At 50.8% G+C, this 23,409-nt stretch overlaps 1 protein-coding gene across 1 annotated transcript in view; it reads right to left on the minus strand.

The window, feature by feature from the left end:
* The window catches only part of LOC138583119 (ATP-binding cassette sub-family A member 9-like), a 2,601,648-nt gene that overhangs the window by 1,062,756 nt on the left and 1,515,483 nt on the right, over positions 1-23,409 (minus strand). The window contains exon 25 of the mRNA XM_069655079.1: positions 10,372-10,485. Coding sequence (XP_069511180.1) covers positions 10,372-10,485 — 114 coding nt within the window. The remainder of the gene's footprint in view (positions 1-10,371; positions 10,486-23,409) is intronic.

Genomic DNA, 23,409 nt, shown 5'->3' on the forward strand with positions numbered 1-23,409 from the left:
GACTTTGTAATTGGGGGCGAACAGATAAAACTGTTACAATGCCATCGAATGAGAGCCGCATTTAGTAAGAAATGGCCAGCATTCCCGAAGGAACCAGACACACAAATGTATAAGAGCCATCATGTCCAATGATGGTACGAAAATAGGAGTTTCCAAATTGTATGGGTTAATAAAATCACATATCCCTCCTCAAAACTCTATTAAATCAACATGGGAGGCAAATGTGAGAACCACAAAAGGGGGTGAGAAATGGTGCAAATACTGTCAATTAACAAAAAACATACCTCTGAATGCTGGGTTACGTCTGATTCAGTATAACCCCCTAAGTGCCAAGGACGTAAAGCACGCCGACGTGAAAGTAATTCCATTTTGGGCTGCTGCAGTGAAAATAGAAGGTGAGTCTTCACCTTTCTCCCCCTCGATCTCCAGCTGAATTTTAAGCTGGAGATCGAGGGAGGTGTTGTTGGAAAGGGGAGATTGTCTCCTTTCCAACGACACCCTTTGTGACAGCATTGCTGCCCGCGGATCGGACGCAGGGCGCTCGAAATGCGGGCAGCAATGACCACTAGACACAAGGGATATGTTTGTGACGTGGGGGCACATATATAAAGACATATATAAAGACCCCTGGGGGCAGACAGGTGACCATCTGCCCCCAGGGGTGGGGGCATAAAAAAGAAATGGAAAAAAAAAATTCATGATGGGAAGGGGGAGGGGGTTTGGGAGTTCTAGCAAAAAGGGATGTTTTCGGAAATGGTGTCCCACTGGACCACCAAGGATACGTTTGTGCGGTGGGGGAGGGAGGCTGCTTACAGTAAGCATCCCTCTCTCCCTGACCCCCAAAGCATGGGGGCACATATGTGCATAAACCCTGGGGGCAGATGGCTGAACATCTGCCCCCAGGGAAGGGGGCCAAAATAAAAATAAAAAAAGAAAAAAAGAAAACAACAACTGGGATGGGGTGTAGGGGGTGGGATTTTTTTGCCCCCCTAAAAGGGTGGTGGCCCTCCCCCTCCCACACCAAGTGGAAAAGGGGGGCCACCATTGTAGCCCTCCCTGGGGGCAGATTTATGTCTCCAGGCAGGAGTACATGAGGTGCCCCCCATCCAATTGGAAAAAGGATTGGGGCCTGCAGGTTAGGGCCCCCCTGTGGGCAGATGGCTGATCATCTGCCCCCAGGGAAGGGGCAAAATGAAAAAAAACAAATGAAAAAAACAAAAAACAAAAAGGGAATTTTGGGTGGGAGTGGGGGGGCCAGTAGCCACCAGGGATTTATTTTACAGAAAAGGGGGGTGGCCCTCTCCCCCTCACCCCATGGGGAAATAGGGGGAACCCCTTGTAGCCCTCCCTGGGGGCAGATATCTGCTCCTAGGAAGGGGCATCGGACCCCAGGGAGGGCTGCATGAGATGCCCCCCTCTTATCTGCCCCCAGGGAGGGTTGAATGAGATGCCCCGCTGTATTTGGTGTGAGGGAGTAGAGGGTCACCCCCCCATTACATTAGAAAATGACCTGGCGGTTTAGGGTGCCCCTCAGCCCGCCCTAAAGTGTAGTGTACCATTTTCCATTTTTTCTTTGTTTACGAAACTTGCCTTGGTGCAGAGGGGCACATTTGTGTGCCAATCCGGCCCCAGGTGCCCAAACCTTACTGCCCCACCCACCGGGGGGCCTGTCGCACACATCTTTGGTGGCCCTCTCCCACCCACCCCAAATGGAGTGGGGGTGTACCTGACGCAGCCATTTGTAGGAGGCCCAGGGAGGCCTGATGAGATGCCCCCCCACCCATTTGGGATGAGGGGGGAGAGGGCCATCAAAAATTGTGGGACAGGCCTCCCAGTGGGTGGAGGAGTAAGGGTTGGGCACCCTGGGGCCATATTGACACACCAATGTGCCCCTCTGGGCCAAGGCAAGTTTTGTAAGCAAAGAAAAAAATGGAAAATGGTGGAACGCATTTAAGGGGGCTGTGGGGCACCCCAAAGGGACAGGGAATTTTTTAATAGGACGGGGTGGTGACCCCGTCTCCCCCACCCGCAATGGAGTGGGTGCCATGTCATGCAGCCCTCCCTGGGACCAGACATCTGCTCCTAGGAAGGGACGCCTGATCCCAAGGAGGAGTACAGGACAGCCCCCCCATTATCTGCCCCCGGAGAGGGCTACATGAGATGCACCGCCCCTCCAACTGGGGTGGGGGTGGAGAGGTGCACCCCCCTTCACATTAGAAAATTCCCCAGCGGTGAAGGGGGGCGCTCAGCCCCCGCTAAAGGGAAGGCTGCCATGTTGAATTATTTTCTTTGTTTACCAAACTTGCCTTGGCGCAGGGGGGTGACGGGGGAGAGGGCCCCCAAGAATTGTGAGACAGGCCCCCCAGTGGGTGGGGTACTAAGGTTTGTGCGCCCCGGGGTCCAGGTTGGTAAACCAATGTGCCCCTCGGCGCCAAGGGGAGTTGGGTTACCAAAGGAAAAAAGGGAAAATGGTGGAACGCATTTTAGGGGGAGCTGTGGGGCACCCCAAAGGGACAGGGAATTTTCTAATGGGATGGGGTGTTGACCCCCCACCCGCAATGGAGTGGGTGCAATGTCATTCAGCCCTTCCTGGGACCAGATATCTGCTCCTAGGAAGGGACGCCTGAGCCCAGGGAGGAGTGCAGGACAGCCCTCCCCTTATCTGCCCCCGGGGAGGGCTACATGAGATGCGCGGCCCCTCTAATTGGGGTGGGGGTGGAGAGGTGCACCCCCCCTTCACATTAGAAAATTCCCGAGTGGTATAGGGTGCCCCTCAGCCCCCGCTAAATGGCAGCCTGCCATTTTGAATTATTTTCTTTGTTTACTAAACTTGCCTTGGCGCAGAGGGGCACATTGGTGTGCCAAACCGGCCCTGGGGTGCCAAAACCTTACTGCCCCACCCACTGGGGGGCCTGTCCCACCATTTTTGGGGGCCCTCTCCCCCGACCCCAAATGGAGGGGGGTGTACCTCACGCAGCCATTTGTAGGAGGCCCAGGGAGGCCTGCATGAGGTGCCCCCGCCACCCATTTGGGGTGAGGGGGGAGAGGGCCATCAAAAATTGTGGGACAGGCCTCCCAGTGGGTGGAGCAGTAAGGGTTGGGCACCCTGGGGCCAGATTGGCACACCAATGTGCCCCTCTGGGCCAAGGCAAGTTTTGTAAACAAAGAAAAAAATGGACAATGGTGGAATGCATTTTAGGGGGCTGTGGGGCACCCCAAAGAGACAGGGAATTTTCTAATAGGACGGGGTGGTGACCCCGTCTCCCCCACCCGCAATGGAGTGGGTGCCATGTCATGCAGCCCTCCCTGGGACCAGACATCTGCTCCTAGGAAGGGACGCCTGAGCCCAGGGAGGAGTACAGGACAGCCCCCCCATTATCTGCCCCCGGAGAGGGCTACATGAGATGCACCGCCCCTCCAATTGGGGTGGGGGTGAAGAGGTGCACCCCCCTTCACATTAGAAAATTCCCCAGCGGTGTAGGGGGGCGCTCAGCCCCCGCTAAAGGGAAGGCTGCCATGTTGAATTATTTTCTTTGTTTACCAAACTTGCCTTGGCGCAGGGGGGTGAGGGGGGAGAGGGCCCCCAAGAATTGCGAGACAGGCCCCCCAGTGGTGGGGTACTAAGGTTTGGGCACCCCGGGGGCCAAATTGGCACACCAATGTGCCCCTCGGCGCCAAGGTTAGTTGGGTTACCAAAGGAAAAAAGGGAAAATGGTGGAACGCATTTTAGGGGGAGCTGTGGGGCACCCCAAAGGGACAGGGAATTTTCTAATGGGATGGGGTGTTGACCCCCCACCCGCAATGGAGTGGGTGCAATGTCATTCAGCCCTTCCTGGGACCAGATATCTGCTCCTAGGAAGGGACGCCTGAGCCCAGGGAGGAGTGCAGGACAGTCCTCCCCTTATCTGCCCCCGGGGAGGGCTACATGAGATGCACGGCCTCTCTAATTGGGGTGGGGGTGGAGAGGTGCACCCCCCTTCACATTTGAAAATTCCCCAGCAGTGTAGGGGGCCACTCAGCCCCCGCTAAAGGGCATCCTGCCATTTTGAATTATTTTCTTTGTTTACTAAACTTGCCTTGGCGCAGAGGGGCACATTGGTGTGCCAAACCGGCCCTGAGGTGCCCAAACCTTACTGCCCCACTCACTGGAGGCCTGGCCCACCATTTTTGGGGGCCCTCTCTCCCCCCACCCCAAATGGAGGGGAGTGTACCTCACGCAAACGTTTGTAGGAAGCCCTGGGAGGCCTGCATGATGCGCCCCGCCACCCATTTGGGATGAGGTGGGAGAGGGCCCCCAAAAATTGTGGGACAGGCCCCCCAGTGGGTGGGGCAGTGGGTGCCATGTCATGCAGCCCTCCCTGGGACCAGATATCTGCTCTTAGGAAGGGACGCCTGAGCCCAGTGCAGGACAACCCCGCCTACCCAGGGAGGGCCACATTTTGCTGGTGTGACCGTAGGTAACACATGTTTTTTGTTTTGTTTACAGCTTTTTTTACGCGAGCAACTGCAACGTTATGTGAGTACTGTTTTTTATTATTCTATGGTTAGGAACCACTGTCAGTGGGGTGAGTGAGACTGGGGCTGGATTGTTGGTGGTGTGGGTGGGAATGGGCCGTCTGGGCAGATATGTTGGTGGGCTGGGACACAATTGCAGGGGCAGGCCACAAATTGCCCCCCATGCCCGAAGAAAATTGGTGTTTCCCCGGGAGAGGATCCCTCCCATGTGGGTTGCCCGTCTGCAAGACCAGCCTCCACCTCTGGCTGTGCTACATTACAGATATCACCTCCGGGGAGGAATGGGGATCCTGCTGGGGCTCCCTGGAGCTGCTGCTGTGCTTAGGGCACTGTACACCCACATGGTACATGGATGTCCAAGACCAGGGATGTCACCTCCAACCGTCCTGGAGTTGCGGCTGGGCTGCATTGCAGCTTTTCCCTTCGGGGAAGTGTTGGCACACTGCCGAGACTCCTTGGTGGGGAGAAGCTGTAATGCAGGGCAGCCAGGACTCCAACAAAGTCGACGGTAATATCCCTGGCCTTGGGCACCCTTCTCCCATGTGGGTCTTTGCCGGGGGTTCTGGGTAATAAATTCTGGGCCGATTTGCGTAAGTCAGACCTCTGTGGATTCCCACGGGTATCCTCTTTTGGTAAATGCATGGGGTTCCCTGTTTCCTTGCTGGCTTCGACACACTAGGCCCAAATCTGTAAGTTGCCCACATGAAGAAAATGGGCTGTGCCGAAAGTCTTGGGGTTACCAGTGGGTTACCCTTTTCCTTTTGCACCCCCGGTAGGTGCACCCACACATGTGAGGTACCGTTTTCATCGGGACACATGTGGGGATTCAGGAAGGTAGGCCATGTGTTGTTGGCGGTGTGTTAGGTGGGTGGCCAGAGCGAAATGTCTGAGAATTGTCTTCATTTCTAGCCAATTTCAGAGACATTTCCCTGTGTCCACTCACCAAAACACGTCGCCAACAACAGATGTCATACCTTCTCGCATTCCCACAGGTGTCCCGACGAAAACGGTACCTCACATGTGTTGGTGCACCTAGCGGGGCGCAAAAGGAAAAGGGTAACCCGCTGGTAACCCCAAGCCTTTCGCCACAGCATATTTTGTTCATGTGGGCAACCTACAGATTTGGGCCCAGGGTGTCGAAGCCAGCAAGGAAAACAGGGAACCCCATGCTTTTCCCAAAACAGGATACCCGTGGGAATCCACAGAGGTCTGACTTGCGCAAAGCTGCCCAGAATTTTTTACCCAGAACCCCAGACAAAGTGAACATTGTGTTTCCCCCCCCCCCAAATATCACACTTTGTCGGGGATTGTGGCTAATAAAAATTGGGGCAATTTGTGCAAGGCAGACCTCTGTGGATTCCCACAGGTGTCCTCTTTTGGGAAATGCATGGGGTTCCCTGTTTTCCTTGGTGGCTTGGACACCCGAGACCCATATCTGTATGGTGTGGCCGTCTGGAGAAAGTGTGAAATTCAGGTGTCAAAACAGACTCGGGGTTACCTGTGTTTTAGGCTTTCCCCTTGGCGCCCAGGTAGGTGCACCTACACATGTGAGGTACCGTTTTCATCAGGACACCTGTGGGAACGTGGGACGGTAGGCCATGTGTTGTCGGGGGCGTGTTTCGATGAGTGAGCCGAGTGAAATGTGCGGAAAATGCGTTTGTTTCCCCACATTTCAGACTTTGCGGGGGTGTCTGGGTAATAAATTCTAGGCCAATTTGCGCAAATCATACCTCTGCGGATTCCCACAGGTGCCTTCATTTCGGAAATGCCTGGGGTTACCTGTTTTCCTTGGTGGCTTGGACACCCGAGGCCCATATCTGTATGGTGTGCCCGTCTGGAGAAAGTGTGAAATTCAGGTTTCAAAACAAACTTGGGGTTAACTGTGTTTTAGGCTTTCCCGTTGGCGCCCAGGTAGGTGCACCCACACATGTGAGGTACCATTTTTATCGGGACAGCTGTGGGAACGCGGGACGGTAGGCCATGAGTTGTCGGAGGCATGTTTCGATGGGTAAGCCGAGGGAAACGTGCGGAAAATGCGTTTTTTTCCCCACATTTCGGACTTTGCGGGGGTATCTGGGTAATAACTTCTGGGCCGATTTGCGCAAATCATACCTCTGCAGATTCCCACGGGTGTCCTCTTTTTAGAAATGCATGGGGTTCCCTGTTTTCCTTGGCGGCTTGGACACCCGAGGCCCATATTTGTATGGTGTGCCCGTCTGGAGAAAGTGTGAAATTCAGGTGACAAAACAGACTTGGGGTTCCCTGTGTTTTAGGCTTTCCCCTTGGCGCCCAGGTAGGTGCACCCACACATGTGAGGTACCGTTTTCATCGGGACACCTGTGGGAACGCAGGACAGTAGGCCATGTGCTGTCGGGGGCGTTTTTCGATGCGTGAGCCGAGTGAAATGTGCAGAAAATGTGGTTTTTTTCCCACATTTCGACTTTGTGTGGTGTCCGGGTAATAAATTGTGGTCCGATTTGCGCAAATTATACCTCTGCGGATTCCCACGGGTGTCCTCTTTTCGGAAATACATGGGGTTCCCTGTTTTCCTTGGTGGCTTGGACACCCGAGGCCCATATCTGTATGGTGTGTCCGTCTGGAGAAAGTGTGAAATTCAGTTGTCAAAACAGACTTGGGGTTACCTGTGTTTTAGGCTTTCCCCTTGGCGCCCAGGTAGGTGCACCACACATGTGAGGTACCGTTCTCATCGGAACACCTGTGGGAACGTGGGACGGCAGGCCATGTGTTGTTGGGCGCGTGTTTCGATGGGTGAACCGAGTGAAATGTACGGAAAATGCGTTTTTTTCCCCACATTTCGGACTTTGCAGGGGTGTTTGGGTAATAAATTCTGGACCGATTTGCGCAAACCATCCCTCTGCCGATTCCCACGGGTGTCCTCTTTTTGGATATGCATGGGGTTCCCTGTTTTCCATGGTGGCTTGGACACCCTAGGCCCATATCTGTATGGTGTGCCCGTGTGGAAAAATCGTGAAATTCAGATGTCTGAAAAGACTTGGGGTTAGGGGGTGTGTTCAGCTTTCCCCTTGGCGCCCAGGTCGGTGCACCCACACATGTGTGGTACCGTTTTCATCGGTATACGTGTGGGAACATGGAAAGGTATAACATTTGTTGTGTTTGTGTGGTTTTCATAACGTTTTGACCCATTTGCTGGTGCCCTTTGTCACACAACCCTTTCATTTCCCAAATGTGACCTACATTTAGTTGCTGCTTTAGGCACCATACACTTTTGTAACCTGCACAAGTCACCTACCCTTGAAAAGGTCTGCCAGTGCTCTTTCAAAAAATGTATGCTTACCGTTCCTTACCAAATTGGTTTTCCCGATTTACACATTCTAATTGCATCTGTTCAGGCCGTGAGCATAAAACTCCTATGTACCATGGCTCAGTATTTGGCTTGTGGTATTGCTTGTTTTCTAAAACACTACAAAAAATGTGTGCTTTCCTAACTGGAAGAGTCGGGACAATATAGTGGAGCATTGCTTTTCTCAAAATTCATAGAAGCCATTGCCGTACATGAACCAAACATGTCCAACACAAACCTTTTTTTCGGTCATTTCCCCGCTTTTCCCCCAATCTATGGCCTTTTCCCCTACCTAGTTGTTGCCCGACCTACGCAAATCACCCCTTCCTAAACTTGGAATTTTGTCTACTTTTCAGAAATGCCTTTTTGTCCTCCAATTCGGCTTACCTACCCTTTTCTTCTATTCCGTCCATGCATGTCCAATTTGCCAAAATGGCCAAAATCGCCTACCTCTCAAAAAACGGTTGATAACCATATCAAAATAAGGTTTTTTCGTTTCCACTCAACCTGTTCTTGAAAGCCAGGAAATTGGGGAATTCAGCACAGCACACCATTTGTTCCTAGCTCTTTCAAGGAAAAGAACACAGGTTTCTTTATGCATCATTTTATTCGCATTTTTTGAAAAAACACATTTTCGCCCTTTTTGGTTATTTTCTCAGGCCCCCCCCCCCACAGCAACCTAGGATTCCTGGCTGGCGTTACGAACGCCTAAATGTGGGGAAAAAAGGAGCCAAATTTGGCCGAGATATGTCATGTAACAAAAAAGTTGCAAGGCATTGAATGGCCACATACCGAAATCACCAAAAAAGGCCTTGGCACTGGGGGGAAATACCCATGGCACTTAAAGGGTTAAGATCCTGAACCATTTTAACTATACCCCTGACAGGATGGGCAAATTTATGGCAGACTGTACTGGGTAATGTTTAAAATGTGGTAGTCCACAGGATGATGCATTCCATATGTACTGGGCATGTCCCTTGGTTGTGTTTTTCTGGGCCAGTGTGGCTGAAGCAATAGAAAATATCACACACATTCCATCTTAATTTGCTCCTCTCAGGTACCTATTCGGGGACATTGGTAAATCTGCAGAGACCACCAGAAGAGTGTTTAATGTTGCATGTGCTGTGGCTAAGAAATGTATATTAAAGTGTTGGAAGTCTAAACATGCACCTAAAATGGACGACTGGCTCCGGGAGTTAACATACGTAAATTAATGTGAAGAACAATTTGTGCTATCTGTGCCAACTACATGTCGCCCAAAGGACATCTGGGCCCCGTTCAGGGGTTATCTATGCGATATGATATCTGATGATGACAGCTCTTGAACCCGCATGCTATGATATTGAAAATTCTCCTGAATTGTTAATTGATTAAAATGTTGTGCACTGTGCGTATACAATGCTGTGATATGTGACTGATAACATTACCATTCAACAAAAAATAAAAATTCAAAGTTTAAAAAAAAAATCACCACGCATCCACAAAGCCACACGAATACACAAAATAATCATCCATCCACCTATCTAACCATTTATCTTTCCATCCGCAAAGTCACCATCCATCAATACATATACACACACACACACACACACCATCCACGTGCTCTCTCTATGCACATGCACACCATTACACCAGTCACATGCTCCCTCTATACACATGCCCTCATCCACCCACACAATAAATCCCATAAGCCATGCCTCTATCACACTGATTATTTGTTAACACAAACAAGCTCACTATCATTCTATGCAACCTCAAACACAAAGTTGCCATCCATACATTGGCCCAAACTCACCATCTGATCTTAAATTATTGCACTGAAGTCCTACAATAAGATAAAACTATGAATGCATACAGAGCCACCCACACACCATACATTCATCCCTCTTCACAGCCATACAAACACAAATGCAAGATCCACTTCCATTCATGAACCCACCCACGGTTTCATGCACCCATTAACCCATCACCACAAACAACAAATGCAAGCGCACCCATACATCCATCTAGCAGTAATCTCATTCACAAAATGTCACACATCCAAACGTACTCCGCCCATCTCACTAACCCCTGCACTACTAGCCATCCAACTACTAAGACATGCAACCACTACCCTATCAACATTTCCACACACCCACCAATCTACTACTACCTCATCCATAAACCAAACACACACAGACACACAGAAAGATACACACACGCTCTCATGAATTCCCACTTAAGCAGGTAGCATAACCACACATATAGAAAAACTCACACATCCATTGGCTACCCAATCAAGAAAACCACATGAGTTCATTCACTCATCAATCCATCCACTTTCCTACACCGACAGCCACCCAAACACTGCCATCCATCCATCATCCATTTAACCACACTGCTGTTTGCCCATTTGCACAACCAAACACAGTAAACCCATCTGTCTATCCATTAACCCACCCACAAACCAATCAGACAAAACTCACCCATCAAGAAACACACTATTAAAAAGACTTCACTTACTTGCTTTTTCAATGTATATTTCCATTTCTTACCATCAAAAAGATGCATGCCCAAAAATCAGGGTTATTTTTCCCTTTGCGAAAGATGAATGCGATCACGTAGACCAAGAGGATGACGGATCCAGAGTAACCAGTCATGCAGAGGAGCTGGAAAAGAGGAAAATATTGAAAGCTTCATCTATTTCTATTCAATATGAAGGAGAAATGAAGGTGATGGTGGTTAGGGAGTATGTATCTTCCCTGCGTTTATTGACTGACTGACTGAATGTACGAATGAAGGAACAAACAGCTGACTGACTGGATGATTTGTGTATTATTAAATATGCAGAAATGGTTGAGGCAAGGAACTGAATCCCATAAACCACAATCCAGAACTCCAAACCGATTTCAGAGAGCCATAACGGTTTCAGAAATCAAAGATGTACTAAAAGTAGGGCTATGGACACTGTATTGTGTATAGTAACACATTACTGCCTACGGCAGTGGTCTTCAAACATTTTAGGCCTTGTCCCCCCCCTCCCCTCCCGAGAAAATTGTGGGGAGGCCGGGCCCCTCAAAAAATGCCAAATGTACAGTAAGTCCAAATTGCTATCAACTATTGTGCGCTGTCACCGCATCCTACTCCCAGTATAGTCCCTGGGCTCCCCCACCTGCTCCCATCACTGTATATGGACTCCCTCATCTCGCTCCTAGCCCAGTCCCTGTGTTCTCCCCACCCCACCACAGACCATGGGCTCTCCAAACCCTTGTCCCACCACTATCCCATGGCTCCCACCGATCCTACTCCCATCACAGTCCCTAGGCTCCCCCACCCTGCTCCCAGCACAGTGCCAGAGCCAGTGGTGGCTGGTGACTTTTTTAAGTAGAGGGGCATAAATATGTCCACCAGACATGCCATAGTGACCAAGCGCAGTGAGGGAGCAAGAACCGATCAAGAGGAGTTATCCCCCCGTGATTTTTTTTTCAATAATGGGTTGAAATGTTGCATTTTAGAGCATCATTTTTTAAAAAATGGTAAAAACCCAAACAGTTTGCAATTGGCGCTGCGGTCCCCAGGGGGCAGGCATGATATTTTTTACTGGACATCTATGATAGATGTTCAGTAAAAAGATAGCATCCCTGTCCCTTGGGCCCCACAGTGCCTAACAGTATCAACATGATTATGTGTGTTTGCAAGGCGCTGGGGGGCCAAGAGGGAAAGCATGGTATTTATGACTGGACATCTATTATAGATATCCAGTAAAAAATACCATCCCTGTCCCCTGGGCTCCACAGCGCCTCAGCAGGAGAGCTGATTTTGGCAGGTGGGTAGGGGGATTGTGCAACAAAGGCATTTTTAAAATGCCTTTGTTATACAACACTCCTCCTCCCTCTACCCCCCATTCGCCAAAATCATCTCAACGGACCAAAACAAACACACACACATTCACACAGCAATCACTTTATCATTCACATGATCAACCATCACCATACACTCACTCATAACTCAAGCATACATGCATCCGTACACAAATTTAAATAAATAAACATAAACATACCTTCTGCAGGGGCCTGCGCTTGGGTGCTGAAACGCCCCTCTCCAGGCTGCTCTGTCCGTATGTGAGAGGAGGCGCAGGAGCTCCCTCTCGCACATACAGACATGCAGTGCTCCAGCCAGAATTTACAATGAGCTATGCAAGGCTGGCGAAGTAAAACGCCCCCAGCCTTGCATGGCTCAGTGAGCATGTGCAGCTGGGGAGCTGAACTGAACTGTCAAAGGGAAACAATGTTTCCCTTTGACAGTTTAGCCAGCCCAGGAGCACTCCCTCAGCTGGAAAAAGCAGCTCAGGGAGTGCTCAGTGTTTAACTGGGCTGGCTCCTCAGCTCCTCCATAATGGGTGAGGGGACCAATGGGTGGAAGCCCCCTCGCCCATTATGGATGAGCCGCCAGGTCGGACCAACCTATAGGATATTAGGGCAATGCCCGTACCAAAAAAGGCAAATCGCTAGTGTGGGCCAGTCAATATGGGCCACTTGTTTAGCCAATGTGTGCCAGTTTGATGAGTTACTTCACTATGCAGTTAGTAGTTTTGACCATTGTTGCTAAATAAATATTCTTTAAATATCACAAATTGCCTACATTTTAACGAAAATCACCACCTCGGATACTATTCAAACAGCCTGTGAGTAAAGGAATGAATATCCATTTGAAACTGCAGGCCACTTTTTCATTGGTGCCTGAGACAGTTGTATGCTCCAGTCCGACAATGTGAGCCGCCCGTACCCTTTTCCTCCAATTTCCTGCTGGCCTCTTGCGCCCCCCGGGGATGCAGCCGCGCCCCCCCGGCCTACGGTGACATAACTATGTATTTTAACATGTTTGCAGTAACATAAGTGCACATACATTTGTGATAAAAGTAGGTTTTGTAGAGCATCATTATACTTGTATAGCGCTGCAAATCACCATAGGCATCGAGGTGCTAAAATGCAAAGGAGCGGACAAGGATTAAAAGGACTACAAAAACAGGTGTGTCATAAGATGCGCTTTAAACAGCTCAAGTGAGGCAATCTTCAAAGGGACAGTTCCACAATTTAGGCACTGCCACCGAAAAAACTTGTCCACCACAACGTTCCAAACAGTAGGGCAGCACTGCTACCAATAAAGAAGAGGCTGAACACAGTAAACGCATTGGCTGGTAGGCGATAATTTTTCACCTGGAGAGAAAAACAGCCTTTCTTATGGTGAGCTCGATGAATCATACATAGGGCCTCATTACGACCCTGGCGGTACGGGGTTAACGGCGCCGTAAAAGGTGCCTGCGCCGTTAACCCCGTACCGCCGCATTATAAGTTCCCCTCGCGGGACACAGTAACGCCTGGTCAAACCAGGCGTGCTTACCGGGTCCCGCGAGGGGAAGAGGGAGCAAACAACGGGCCAACTCGTAATGGTCCGTTGTTTGCTCCCTCTCCCATTCCCATTCAACCCTATGGGGGCTGAAATGGGAATGGGGAAGGACCGTGTCCGGGTCCTTGGAGGGAGGAATTACCGGGCCTTCCGAACGCGGAATGGCCCGGTAAGTCCTCATTATGAGGATCCGGACGTGATTTCGGTGGCAACCATGCCGCCAATAGCGGCATGGCTACCGCCGAACTCATAATGAGGCCCATAGAGATTTCTATTTGATACTGGCTGCGATTGAAAGCCAGTGATGGTCTTGATGGGCGGCTAAAACATGGTGGCGATAGGTAATGCCTTTGGCGAGACAAACTGCTGAATTTTGTAGTACCCGTAATCCACTGATCAGATCATTTGGTTGAGCTAATAAGGTGGCATTGCAATAATCTAAACTGCCATTAATGGAGCGTGCAATGACTGGGGCATGAAAATTGACTGTTATAAAAGGCACCATTTTCTTCAACTTTTTCAATGTGAAAACGCCCGCACTACAAATGGAGTTAATTTGCACCTCTGAAGAAAGTGAACAAGTGACTTTTAGACCAAGATGTCTTTACCATTTTTCATGGAACTGGGCGAGGGCCCAAAAGAGGGGGCCAGAAGTCGGCAGGCCAGAGTGCAGAGGAATATGGGGTGGGGCCTACAATAGTACCTCAGTTTTTTCCCCATTCAATTTGAACACATTTGTTTTCATCCATGCACTCACTATTTTTAAGCAAACACGCAGACGTGCTGCTGCACCCACCTGGTCGCGATTAAGGCGAAACAGGAGTTGCATATCGTCTGTGTATGAGGAAAAAAGAAAACCATCAGAGTAAATCAAACGGGCTACGGGGTGTACATAAATGTTAAAAAATAAAGTGAAAAGTGATGAACCTTGAGGAACACCGCTAGAAACCGGTGTAGGGGTGGGGGAAATGGGGTAGAGAGACAGATCAGGTTCGGGAAGAAAGAAAAGCTTGAACCCAAGCTAAAACAGACCCTGAAACGCCAATCTCTTGAAGCCTGTGCAGGAGGATAAACTGGTAAATTGTATCAATAAAATTAGACCTGCGATGCCGCCCTTACCCCTTATCAATGCAAGATCATCAAGTACCAAAACCAGCACTGACTCTGTGCCTAGTAAAGGGCGGAAACTTAGTTGTTGTGATCCAGAATGTGATGATCCAGATATTATCTAAATTGAGGGGTCACAATTGCTTCCAACAGATTGATAAACAGAGCATACAATCATGTGTACAGTAACACAGTATATTAATTCAGTATCACAATTGTGTGCTTAGTTGCACAGGATGTACTCTGTAACAAGCACATTTATTGTAACACAAAAGGATTTTTGGGAACATAACTTTGCATAGAGAAATATACCTGTCTACACAGAAATGTCTGACAGCTGAGTAAGACAGCTCTTCTTAAAGGAACACGTGTATGCAAAAAGTAACACAAGAGCGTCCAGGAATGGAAAGCATCATTAACTTATAAGATCTACCACTACAGTATTCTAGGACCCTGCAAAATAGGGTATAACACCTCATTACGAGTATATCGGTATTGGTAACACCTCATTATGAGTATGGTGGTAGTGGTAAAAACATGTGGGTTAATAAATATGTCCTATTTAGTTCGGGCTATTAGGTGGCGCTGAAACCGTCCCCTACAAGCCGAATCTATAATCCCAGGAAATGAAGATAGGAGAGAGATAACATGTGAGGATTGACAAAAAGCCTGTGGGTGTTGTTTGGTTATTTACCCACCCATTGACTGCCCCTGCTGATACCTATGGCTATTTCCACCTACTACCGACCCCTCTCTGTGCAAACCACATTGCATTGGGATCTCTTTTAACTAGCTATTTTGGGGTGGCTTGGCTAGGCACCAACCGATGCGGATGTGCCGGCGGCCTTATAACCCTCCATGCCACGTTCAGGAACCATGGTTACCCCCATCTATCAGATGTTTCTGTCCCCCTAATACCCAAAACCCGGCAGAGAAACATAGCGGGAGAGCCAACCACTTTCCGAACCAAGATTGCTGCAGATTACCTCGGTCACCAGCTGTCCCAAGATGGCGGCGGAGCCCGTTCATCAGGACCTAACGGCGGGCTCCTGCCAAAGACTGGGGGGCTCTTCGACATTTGAACCTGCGGCCAGCACCAGAAATGGCTTCTGAGGCATAAACTGCCCAGCGGGATTCTCAGGACCTGAATCCTGTGGCTGACGCCTTCTGGTCAGCTCCGGCTGAAGCAGAGGAGCACCCAGTTCGCGAGATCCCCAGCCTGGCCTTTACCTGAATTGTAAGTGCGATGCCTGTGCGGGCTGGGACTGAGTACTCTGACCGACATCCACGGCCGTTGATGTGAGCAGAGGGGACCCCCATCCGTGCTTCCCACACATCTCCTGCCTCGCTGGTGGCTCTTCCCACAGTGAAAGAGGGGGGTGGGAGTGGCTCTGGACAGCAGTCTCCTATGCGGAGGGCCCCGCTCCTTGGGCGTATCCCTCGTGGCCCCTGCCCTCTCCCTATCACCACACAGCGCAGAAGCGGCCTGCCTTGCTGAGGAGCCTTTTTGGGGCCTATATGTTTAGTCGCAACTTTCAGAGCTGAAAAATCTGGACCTTCCCCTTTGATTGGGAGCTTTTTGCCTGCTGCTGGCATGTCTATGCTGCGCCCTAATTAGGAAACTGAACTCTGGCCCGGATCTAACACCTGTGCCCGGGAGCTGGATGTGGCATCTTTTACTACGTGGATCCTGTTTTCTCACTCCCAAAGATGGCCATTAGCCAAAGCTGCTGGTGTTGCCAAAAGCTATATGGACAGACTCTCTCCAGGACCAGCCTTATACATAGACTCCCTCCTCCCATCTCTGGCACCAATACTGGCCATTGGCTTTCCCTGTAACACCGTAAATCAGTCTGTCCGATACTTATATCTCTCATCCACTGCTGGGCCATCTATTGTCTCGGGGCACTTTCCCTCCAGCCAAGATTCTACGACATGCGGTTACAGAGGCGAATCTTCCCAGATATAGTTCTGTGTCAATAGAGATCACAGCACGGCAATATCCTTCACGTCCTGCTATGCTCAAAAATGCGGCTAAGACCAAGTCGGCAGATATCAAAGCCCTTCTAGCCATGCAGGACAGCAAGACTAGGCACGCTCAGGCAATGCGGGCAGAGGTTCATATTCCCTCCTCCCTCCCCTATCCCCGACCCGATGGATTTCTCGCTCACAAAGCAAGACCTCCTCCACATGCTCTCTACCCTGAAACAAGATTACACATGAAATCAAGGCCTCAAATGACAATTTGGCTAAATCCAAAGCCAACTTGAATCCCCACATGTTGGGGCTAGATTCTTGGGTGAGCGATGTGGAAGCTAAAATATGCGAACAAGCCCATGACCAGGCAGAGCTCATGAATCAGGTAATTGGCCTGGAAGAACAACTGGAATCAGTCTGGACCAAGCAAGAGGACCTCGAAACTAGGTCACAAAGGAACAACATCCGCCTGCGAGGGATCCCGCATCACATCCAAGACCAGGAATTGGCTGACTATGTCCGCAACTTATTCCGATCGCTGCTTTATCTCCCTGGCACTGAGGAAATGACCTAAGATAGGACACATTGAGTCTATTCATCCTCCCAGCAGTGATGCAATCTCCTGCCCGAAGTTCCCTTGAGAATGCACTTTTTCCAACAAAAAGAGGCAATCATGGCAGCAGTATGAAAGAGGGAGACCATAGAATTTCGTGTGCGACAATATCTTTCTTCCAAGATCTCTCACCACGAACCCTTGCTAATCAGCAGAAGCTTGATATGATATGATATGATATGGCATTTATAAGCTTCATGTGGTGTCGGCCTGGCTTCAATCACACAAAGTCTGGTACAGGTGGGGGTTTCCCTGCAGGCTCCTCTTCAAATACCAGAATAGGTACTATGCCATCAGGTCAGAAGAAGATGCAGCAGAATTAATGTAGTCTTCCACAGATGCCTATGCCCCGCGGCTCGTCCAGGAAACCAAAGGGGAGGCAGGACCCGCAAAGGGCTCATCCAAGAAAACCCTGGGATCAGTACCTAATGTCCTGCACTGAAGTCTCAGGCTCTGGCTGCTGAACAGCCAATTTTAAGTAACACTGCCTACTGGCTTTTCTTCCTTTTTGAAGGTTCTTTCCAATTCTCAAAGTTAAAGTTCAAAAGTCATAGTTCTGACACCATCTGAAGGGGCAGGGGGTGTTATGTAGGGTGCTCCGGAGTTTATCGCCAGTTTAACCTACTTTAATCATGAGTTTGAGATTGCTCTTATTTGGAAATATTACTATGTTTAATTTAATTTGTTTTTTTACACTTCATTACATGATTGTGCACGCTGGCCCTCCTCACAGGCAATGACAACGATTCGCCCCACCTTAATACCTTGAGGGTGTCTCTGACTTATGCCCAACCTGAAGGGATACATGATGCCGTCTCCTGATCTATCCTTAGCGAACCTGAGCAGGACATAAACTCCCTGATTAAGCGCACAGCACAACTGCATATGCTGTCCTCCCTAGATGCAGCCCTGGTATTCCTGTAGGAAACCCACCGTCTGGCTAATGATGAAACACGACTCTTTAATAAAACATACCCCAAGATCTACTTGCGTCCAGTGGTTTTAAAAAGCCTGGAGTTGCCATCATGATCCATAAGGATACCCCCCTGAAAGTCCGTAAGGTGCTAATAGATAAGGAATGTAGATACCTGTTGCTTAGAGCCCTATTGCAGGAACGCAGAATCATGTTGGCCTCCATTTATGTTCCCAACGAACGGCAAGGCGCGTTTCTGGTGAATTTCTCTGGGGTTTGCATAAGGGGAAGTGATACTGGGGGGAGATTTCAACTGTTTTGTTGACCCAACTATGGATAAATCTGTAGCTCCTACACCTAACGATAAAAGACATTTTCATGCAATGACCACTCTGTTAAGGGATTACTCCCTCATTGAGACCTGGCGTTTCTTTCACCCCGGGGAGCGGAAATACACTTTTTACTCAGTGGTTCATAAGGGTTTCTCAAGGCTAGATATGTTTCTCATAACAAATACTCTCATCCTGGAAGTGGTCGGGATAGATATACACCCTAAAGCCCTCTCTGACCATGCTCCTCTGAAACTTGTACTAGACCTGAATCCAACTCTACCCCCGGCCGAACCATTATGGAGGCTAAACAACTTAATTCTCTATGATGTTGCCATGAAAGCCTACATTTCGGAAGCCCTAACCAATTACTTTTGAGAAAATGATACTGGCGAGCTAAATCTCAGAACGGCATGGGACGCCGTGAAAGCTGTGATCAGGGGAACCATGATAGAACAATCTGCGGCTTTTGGGAGAGCCAGAATGATTAATCAAACTCTTCTTGAGGGGGAGATCCAGCAGAGGGAGAAGGATCATGCACTGAGGGGACCTGGCATTCTCTCTGTGACCTCCGCGTAGCAAAACAGGTATTAGCAACACAACTCATGGAAAAAGTAGCCTACTCCATACTGCTCACAAAACAACATTATTAATCCAAGGGAAATAGGATGGACAAATTATGGAAGACGGCCACACGCAACTTTGCCCGGTGCCCTAAGAGATAGAAAAGGAAGACGGGTGATTAACAGAGCAGGGAAGCTGCAGACAGTGGAAGAGCACTTTTGTAGGATTTCAGCCAAACATCTGGGCGAACACACCAACACTCAGGAATGTATTGCCCTATCGGCCCTCCCCAAGTCCCTGACAAAATGACCTCCTGGAATCAAACATAACTGCCAAAGAGGTGGCTCATGCAAGTCGCGCTCTCACATTGGGGAAAGCCCCCAGCCCAGACGGCTTCTCCAACGCATTTTACAAAACCTTTACTCAGATTCTGATCCCCCTTCTAACGAAGGTTGTTGAACTCTTCTTGGACTTGGGCAAAGTGACCTCCTCCATGGCTGAGTCAGCCACCTCCCTACTTTTGAAGCCAGGGAAAAGATTGTTAATTCTACCGCCTCATGGCCCTCTTAAATACAGACACAAACAAATAAAGTGAAATGCTTGCTTCGAGATTAACATTGATCAAACAGGCTTTATCAAAAAAAAGGGAGGCGCACAATGCTATTTGAAGAGGAACGTCACTACTCTCACTGGATGTACAGCATGCGTTTGATAGCATGTCCTGGGATTATCTAGAGCTACTCCTACCGGCATACAGATTTGATCCAAATTTCTCCAGGTTCATTATGGTGAATTTCCAGATCCCGGCCACGAGAGTTAACATGAATGGGCAATGGGCCCACTTAATTCCTGTAGGGAAAGGAACTAGACAGGGCTGTCCTCTGCCCCCCTTAGTATTCACCGTAGCAAGGGAGCCACTGGCGCTAAGGATTTGCCTTCATCACCGTATCTCTGGGTTTACGCAAGGAGCATCACCCATAAGGTGTCATTATATGCGGACAATGTCCTGTGCTTTCTACGAGACCCGCTATCCTCTCTGCCATAACTGCTGAAACTGCTGGGACAGTTTGGCTCAATATCAGGGTTTCGCAATAACCACAAGAAGTATGTCGGCCTAAATATAACTGAGCCACCTGAAGTAATAGACTCCTTGAAGTCCATGGACTGGGTGGACCGGGAGATCTCCTATCTGGGAGTGCATCTTACGTCAATATATCTCTCATGAGGAGGCCACCAGGGGGCGCACAGGCGATGGCTGCCTGAAGACTCTGCTCCCGCCGAAACTGGGCCGTGTTGAGGGATTGAGCCCCCTCCGTGACCCCACCACGGAACATCTACGGTTCTCAGTGGCGGTGAACCCCGGGGGTCCCCCCCGAGCGAAAGAGTGACGTCGAAAGACCCTCGGGTGCCCGAGAAAGAGGCCTTGTGGCCCAACGAGAGGATCCACGAGAGGCCCCACCCGCCTCCGGAGCTTAGTGGGGAGTCGTGGTGCGCGGTAGCCGTTGAGGCCTGCAAGCGCGCCTGACCCCTCCACCCCACCCCAGTCACAGAGCACGCCAGCGCTCCGGCGGGGACTCCACTGTCAGGGCCCCGCAGCACAGGAGGACGGTACCAGGCGGCGGCGACTCGAGCCGCAGACCCGGACCCGCCAAAGGAGAGGCAGCCCGCTTCACCCGAGCTCCCGAACACGGAGTCAAGCAACAGGGGCGCCGTGGCCCCGTCCAACGGACCTTGGTGAGGTCCATCGGAGCGGTGGACAGCGGACAACAGCGGGACGTGGCTGGTGAGGAAGGTGAGAGGCCCAGGCGGGAGGAGACTTACACAGGTGGTGGCCCCTGGGCTCCTTCCCAGGGCGAGTGCCTGCCTGGAGACGAACTCTGAAGAAAGCATGGCCGATAGTATCTAATCAGCACGCCGTGGGCGCTGCGCCCCCCCTTCCCTGGGGGCCTAGCCAGGACCTTCATCCGATCACAATTTGACACACATCGTCGCCACCTCTCCACCACAGGGACAGACGACCACAAGCAGCCGGAAAAAGGCGCGTAAAGAGTGTGAGGCCCCCACCAGAGGCCGGTGGGGCGTGTGCCTGCTCAAAGATAGCTCCCCACAGAGCGGTTTTGCCTGAAGGAGAGAGGGCAGTCTCCCAGCAGGGTCATCGCTCTTGGCCCCCGAGGACCGCCGGCTGGAGGGAGAGGAAGGGAGATCGGATGAGCTGGCGCCACACCCTCCAGGAGTACCGTTACCAGGACGCCAAAAGGGAGAATAGCGGCCCGGAACGGACAACCAGAATGTCCCAGCCCAAGACCTCGCCCCCGCCCACCCTTACAATGGAAAAGGGCTTTGCCTCGGTCCTGCAGGAGATCAGAGACATGCGGGCGGACATTGCCCAGAAAATGGAGAACATGGACCGTAGGGTGGACAAGGTCGAGGACAGACTGTTGCAGCTGGAGACCAACCAGTCCTCAGCAACGACCCAAGAGATGGACATGTCCCTGAGAATAGCTGCTCTAGAAAAAAGAGACGAGGAGAGGGCCAGGCAAATGGACGATTTCGAAAATAGGGAACGGAGGAACAACCTCAGAATCTTTGGGGTGCCGGAGTCGGAGGGTGAAACGGATAGAGAATTGAACCGGGTGGTGAGGGACATCATTACCCTCCTTTTCTCGGACGAGATGACGACCGAACCAACGTTTGATCGGGTCCACAGAGCAGGGGCCCCTGGTCAATTCTGGTCCGCTTTCATTACTACACTGAGAAAGCGAAGGTTCTGGAGGTGGCCAGAAAGACACGGGAGATAACCTATAACAATGCACAAGTCCATTTTCCAGGACCTCTCTTCATACACGCTGGCCAAACGCAGGATGTGCCGCCCTCTAACACAAATGCTAAAAGAGAAGGAGGTGCGCTATAGATGGGGCTACCCCTTCTCCCTCATGTTCGAGTACGAGGGTCAAAGGTCGATCCTGATTACAGAGGAGGACATAAGGGGAGCCATCCAAGAGTATGTGTCGGATCCGTCCCCGCGGAGAGAACCCACGGGATTCGCAGCGTAAAGAGCCAGAGAACGCAGGCCACAAGGAGAGAGGAGAAAGAAGACGGGTCCACGGAAATTTAAGAAACTGAACCCGCCGTCCCTGACGGCGGACAGGGAGGACGCCGACCCTGGACACGGAGGAGTGGGCCGGTCAGGCCTGGGGTAGTCTGATAGCTGAAACACCAATCTGGAAGTGAAAAAGGGTACGGGGAAACCAGGCAAAGAACTTAGTTCACGATCACAACGTCTGGCCTGGCTCAAAGACGAGTTGACTTCCAGAACCATGGGGTCCAAGGACGTAAGCGGCCTCCCAGAACAGCAAGTATGTCGGCTACTTGGGGGAAGGGGATTGGTGGGTGCGGGGGGGAAAGGGTGGGCTCAAGGAGGAGTGATTTCCGACATTAGCCCAGCCGGAGGTGGTAGGCTGGTGGTCCCGCCAATTACCAGCTATGGCGGAACTATTTGGCTGGACGCCGTGGTGGGGGGTGGGGGTTGAAGGAATAGTTGGGGTTGTTCAGTTCGGAGGGGGGACCAGGGGGCAGTTGGGGACAGGTTTAAGGCCCACCTGGGGGGCGGGGGGAGGGGGCAAGGGAGATCAGGTTATAACACAAAAGGAGTTGGAAAGGAAAAGTGCCATGAGTCAGCTATCCAGTAAGATGTTGATCCTAGACAATGGCTGAGGATCTGCCTGCCCTGGGCGTGGGTTCCCTTAATATGCAGGGGTTGAACACTCAACCAAGAGATCCTTAGTCTGCAGGGAATTCAGGAGGGCTAAGCTTCACCTGCTCTTTCTTCAGGAAACACACTGGGCTCGGGGGAAGGAACCGAAACTGCGAGGAGGCGGGATCGGTGAGGTCCTCAGTACATCCCACAGAACCAAGAAAAGAGGGGTAGCCATACTGCTGCAAGGGATGTTGGCTTTGAAGTGGAAGCCACGGTGAAGGACCCAGAGGGCCGATATCTGCTGGCAAGGGGCTCTTTGTGGGGCTCCCCTCTGACTCTGGCAGTTGTGTACGGCCCCAACGAAGGCCAGGCGCAATTCTGGGAGGGAGTGAAGGAAAGATTAAAATTCTTTGTTCACGGGATGTTGGTGGTGGGGGGGATTTCAATATGGTCCTAGATCCAACCGCGGATAGAAAACGCTTGGGGCCCCAGCCCACTAGGGCTGCAGATGAAACCATGGCCCGTACCTTCCAGAGGGTCAACGCGGAGCTGGGCCTGGTGGACACCATTCCGACTCCCAGGACAGGGCTCCCCTCCTTCACTTACTACTCAGCAATCCACACATCATACCCGTATAGACTACATCCTGGTAGACGAACCCCTTCTTCCACATGTCTTCCACATGTCTCTGGCCACAGGGTTGACCTGGTCCCTTGGTCCGACCACGACTTGGTCCGTACCACCATAGTAGGGGGATGGCGGAGTGGCAGTAGAGGGCGATGGAAATGTAATGACTCCCAGTTGAAGGACGAAGCTCTGGCACAGGAAGTGCAGGACGCCATCTCGGAGTACTTTGAGTTGAACGACAATGGCGAGGTGGGCACACACGTGCTGTGGGACTCCTTCAAGGCGACCTTAGGTGTCCTCATTAGAATGGGAGCCCAGAAAAAGAGGGAGAGGGAGGCCCAGGAAAAGTCCCTGAGGGAA

Source organism: Ambystoma mexicanum, chromosome 3q (assembly GCF_040938575.1).
Source record: "Ambystoma mexicanum isolate Mex_15411 chromosome 3q, UKY_AmexF1_1, whole genome shotgun sequence".
Lineage (NCBI taxonomy): Eukaryota > Metazoa > Chordata > Amphibia > Caudata > Ambystomatidae > Ambystoma > Ambystoma mexicanum.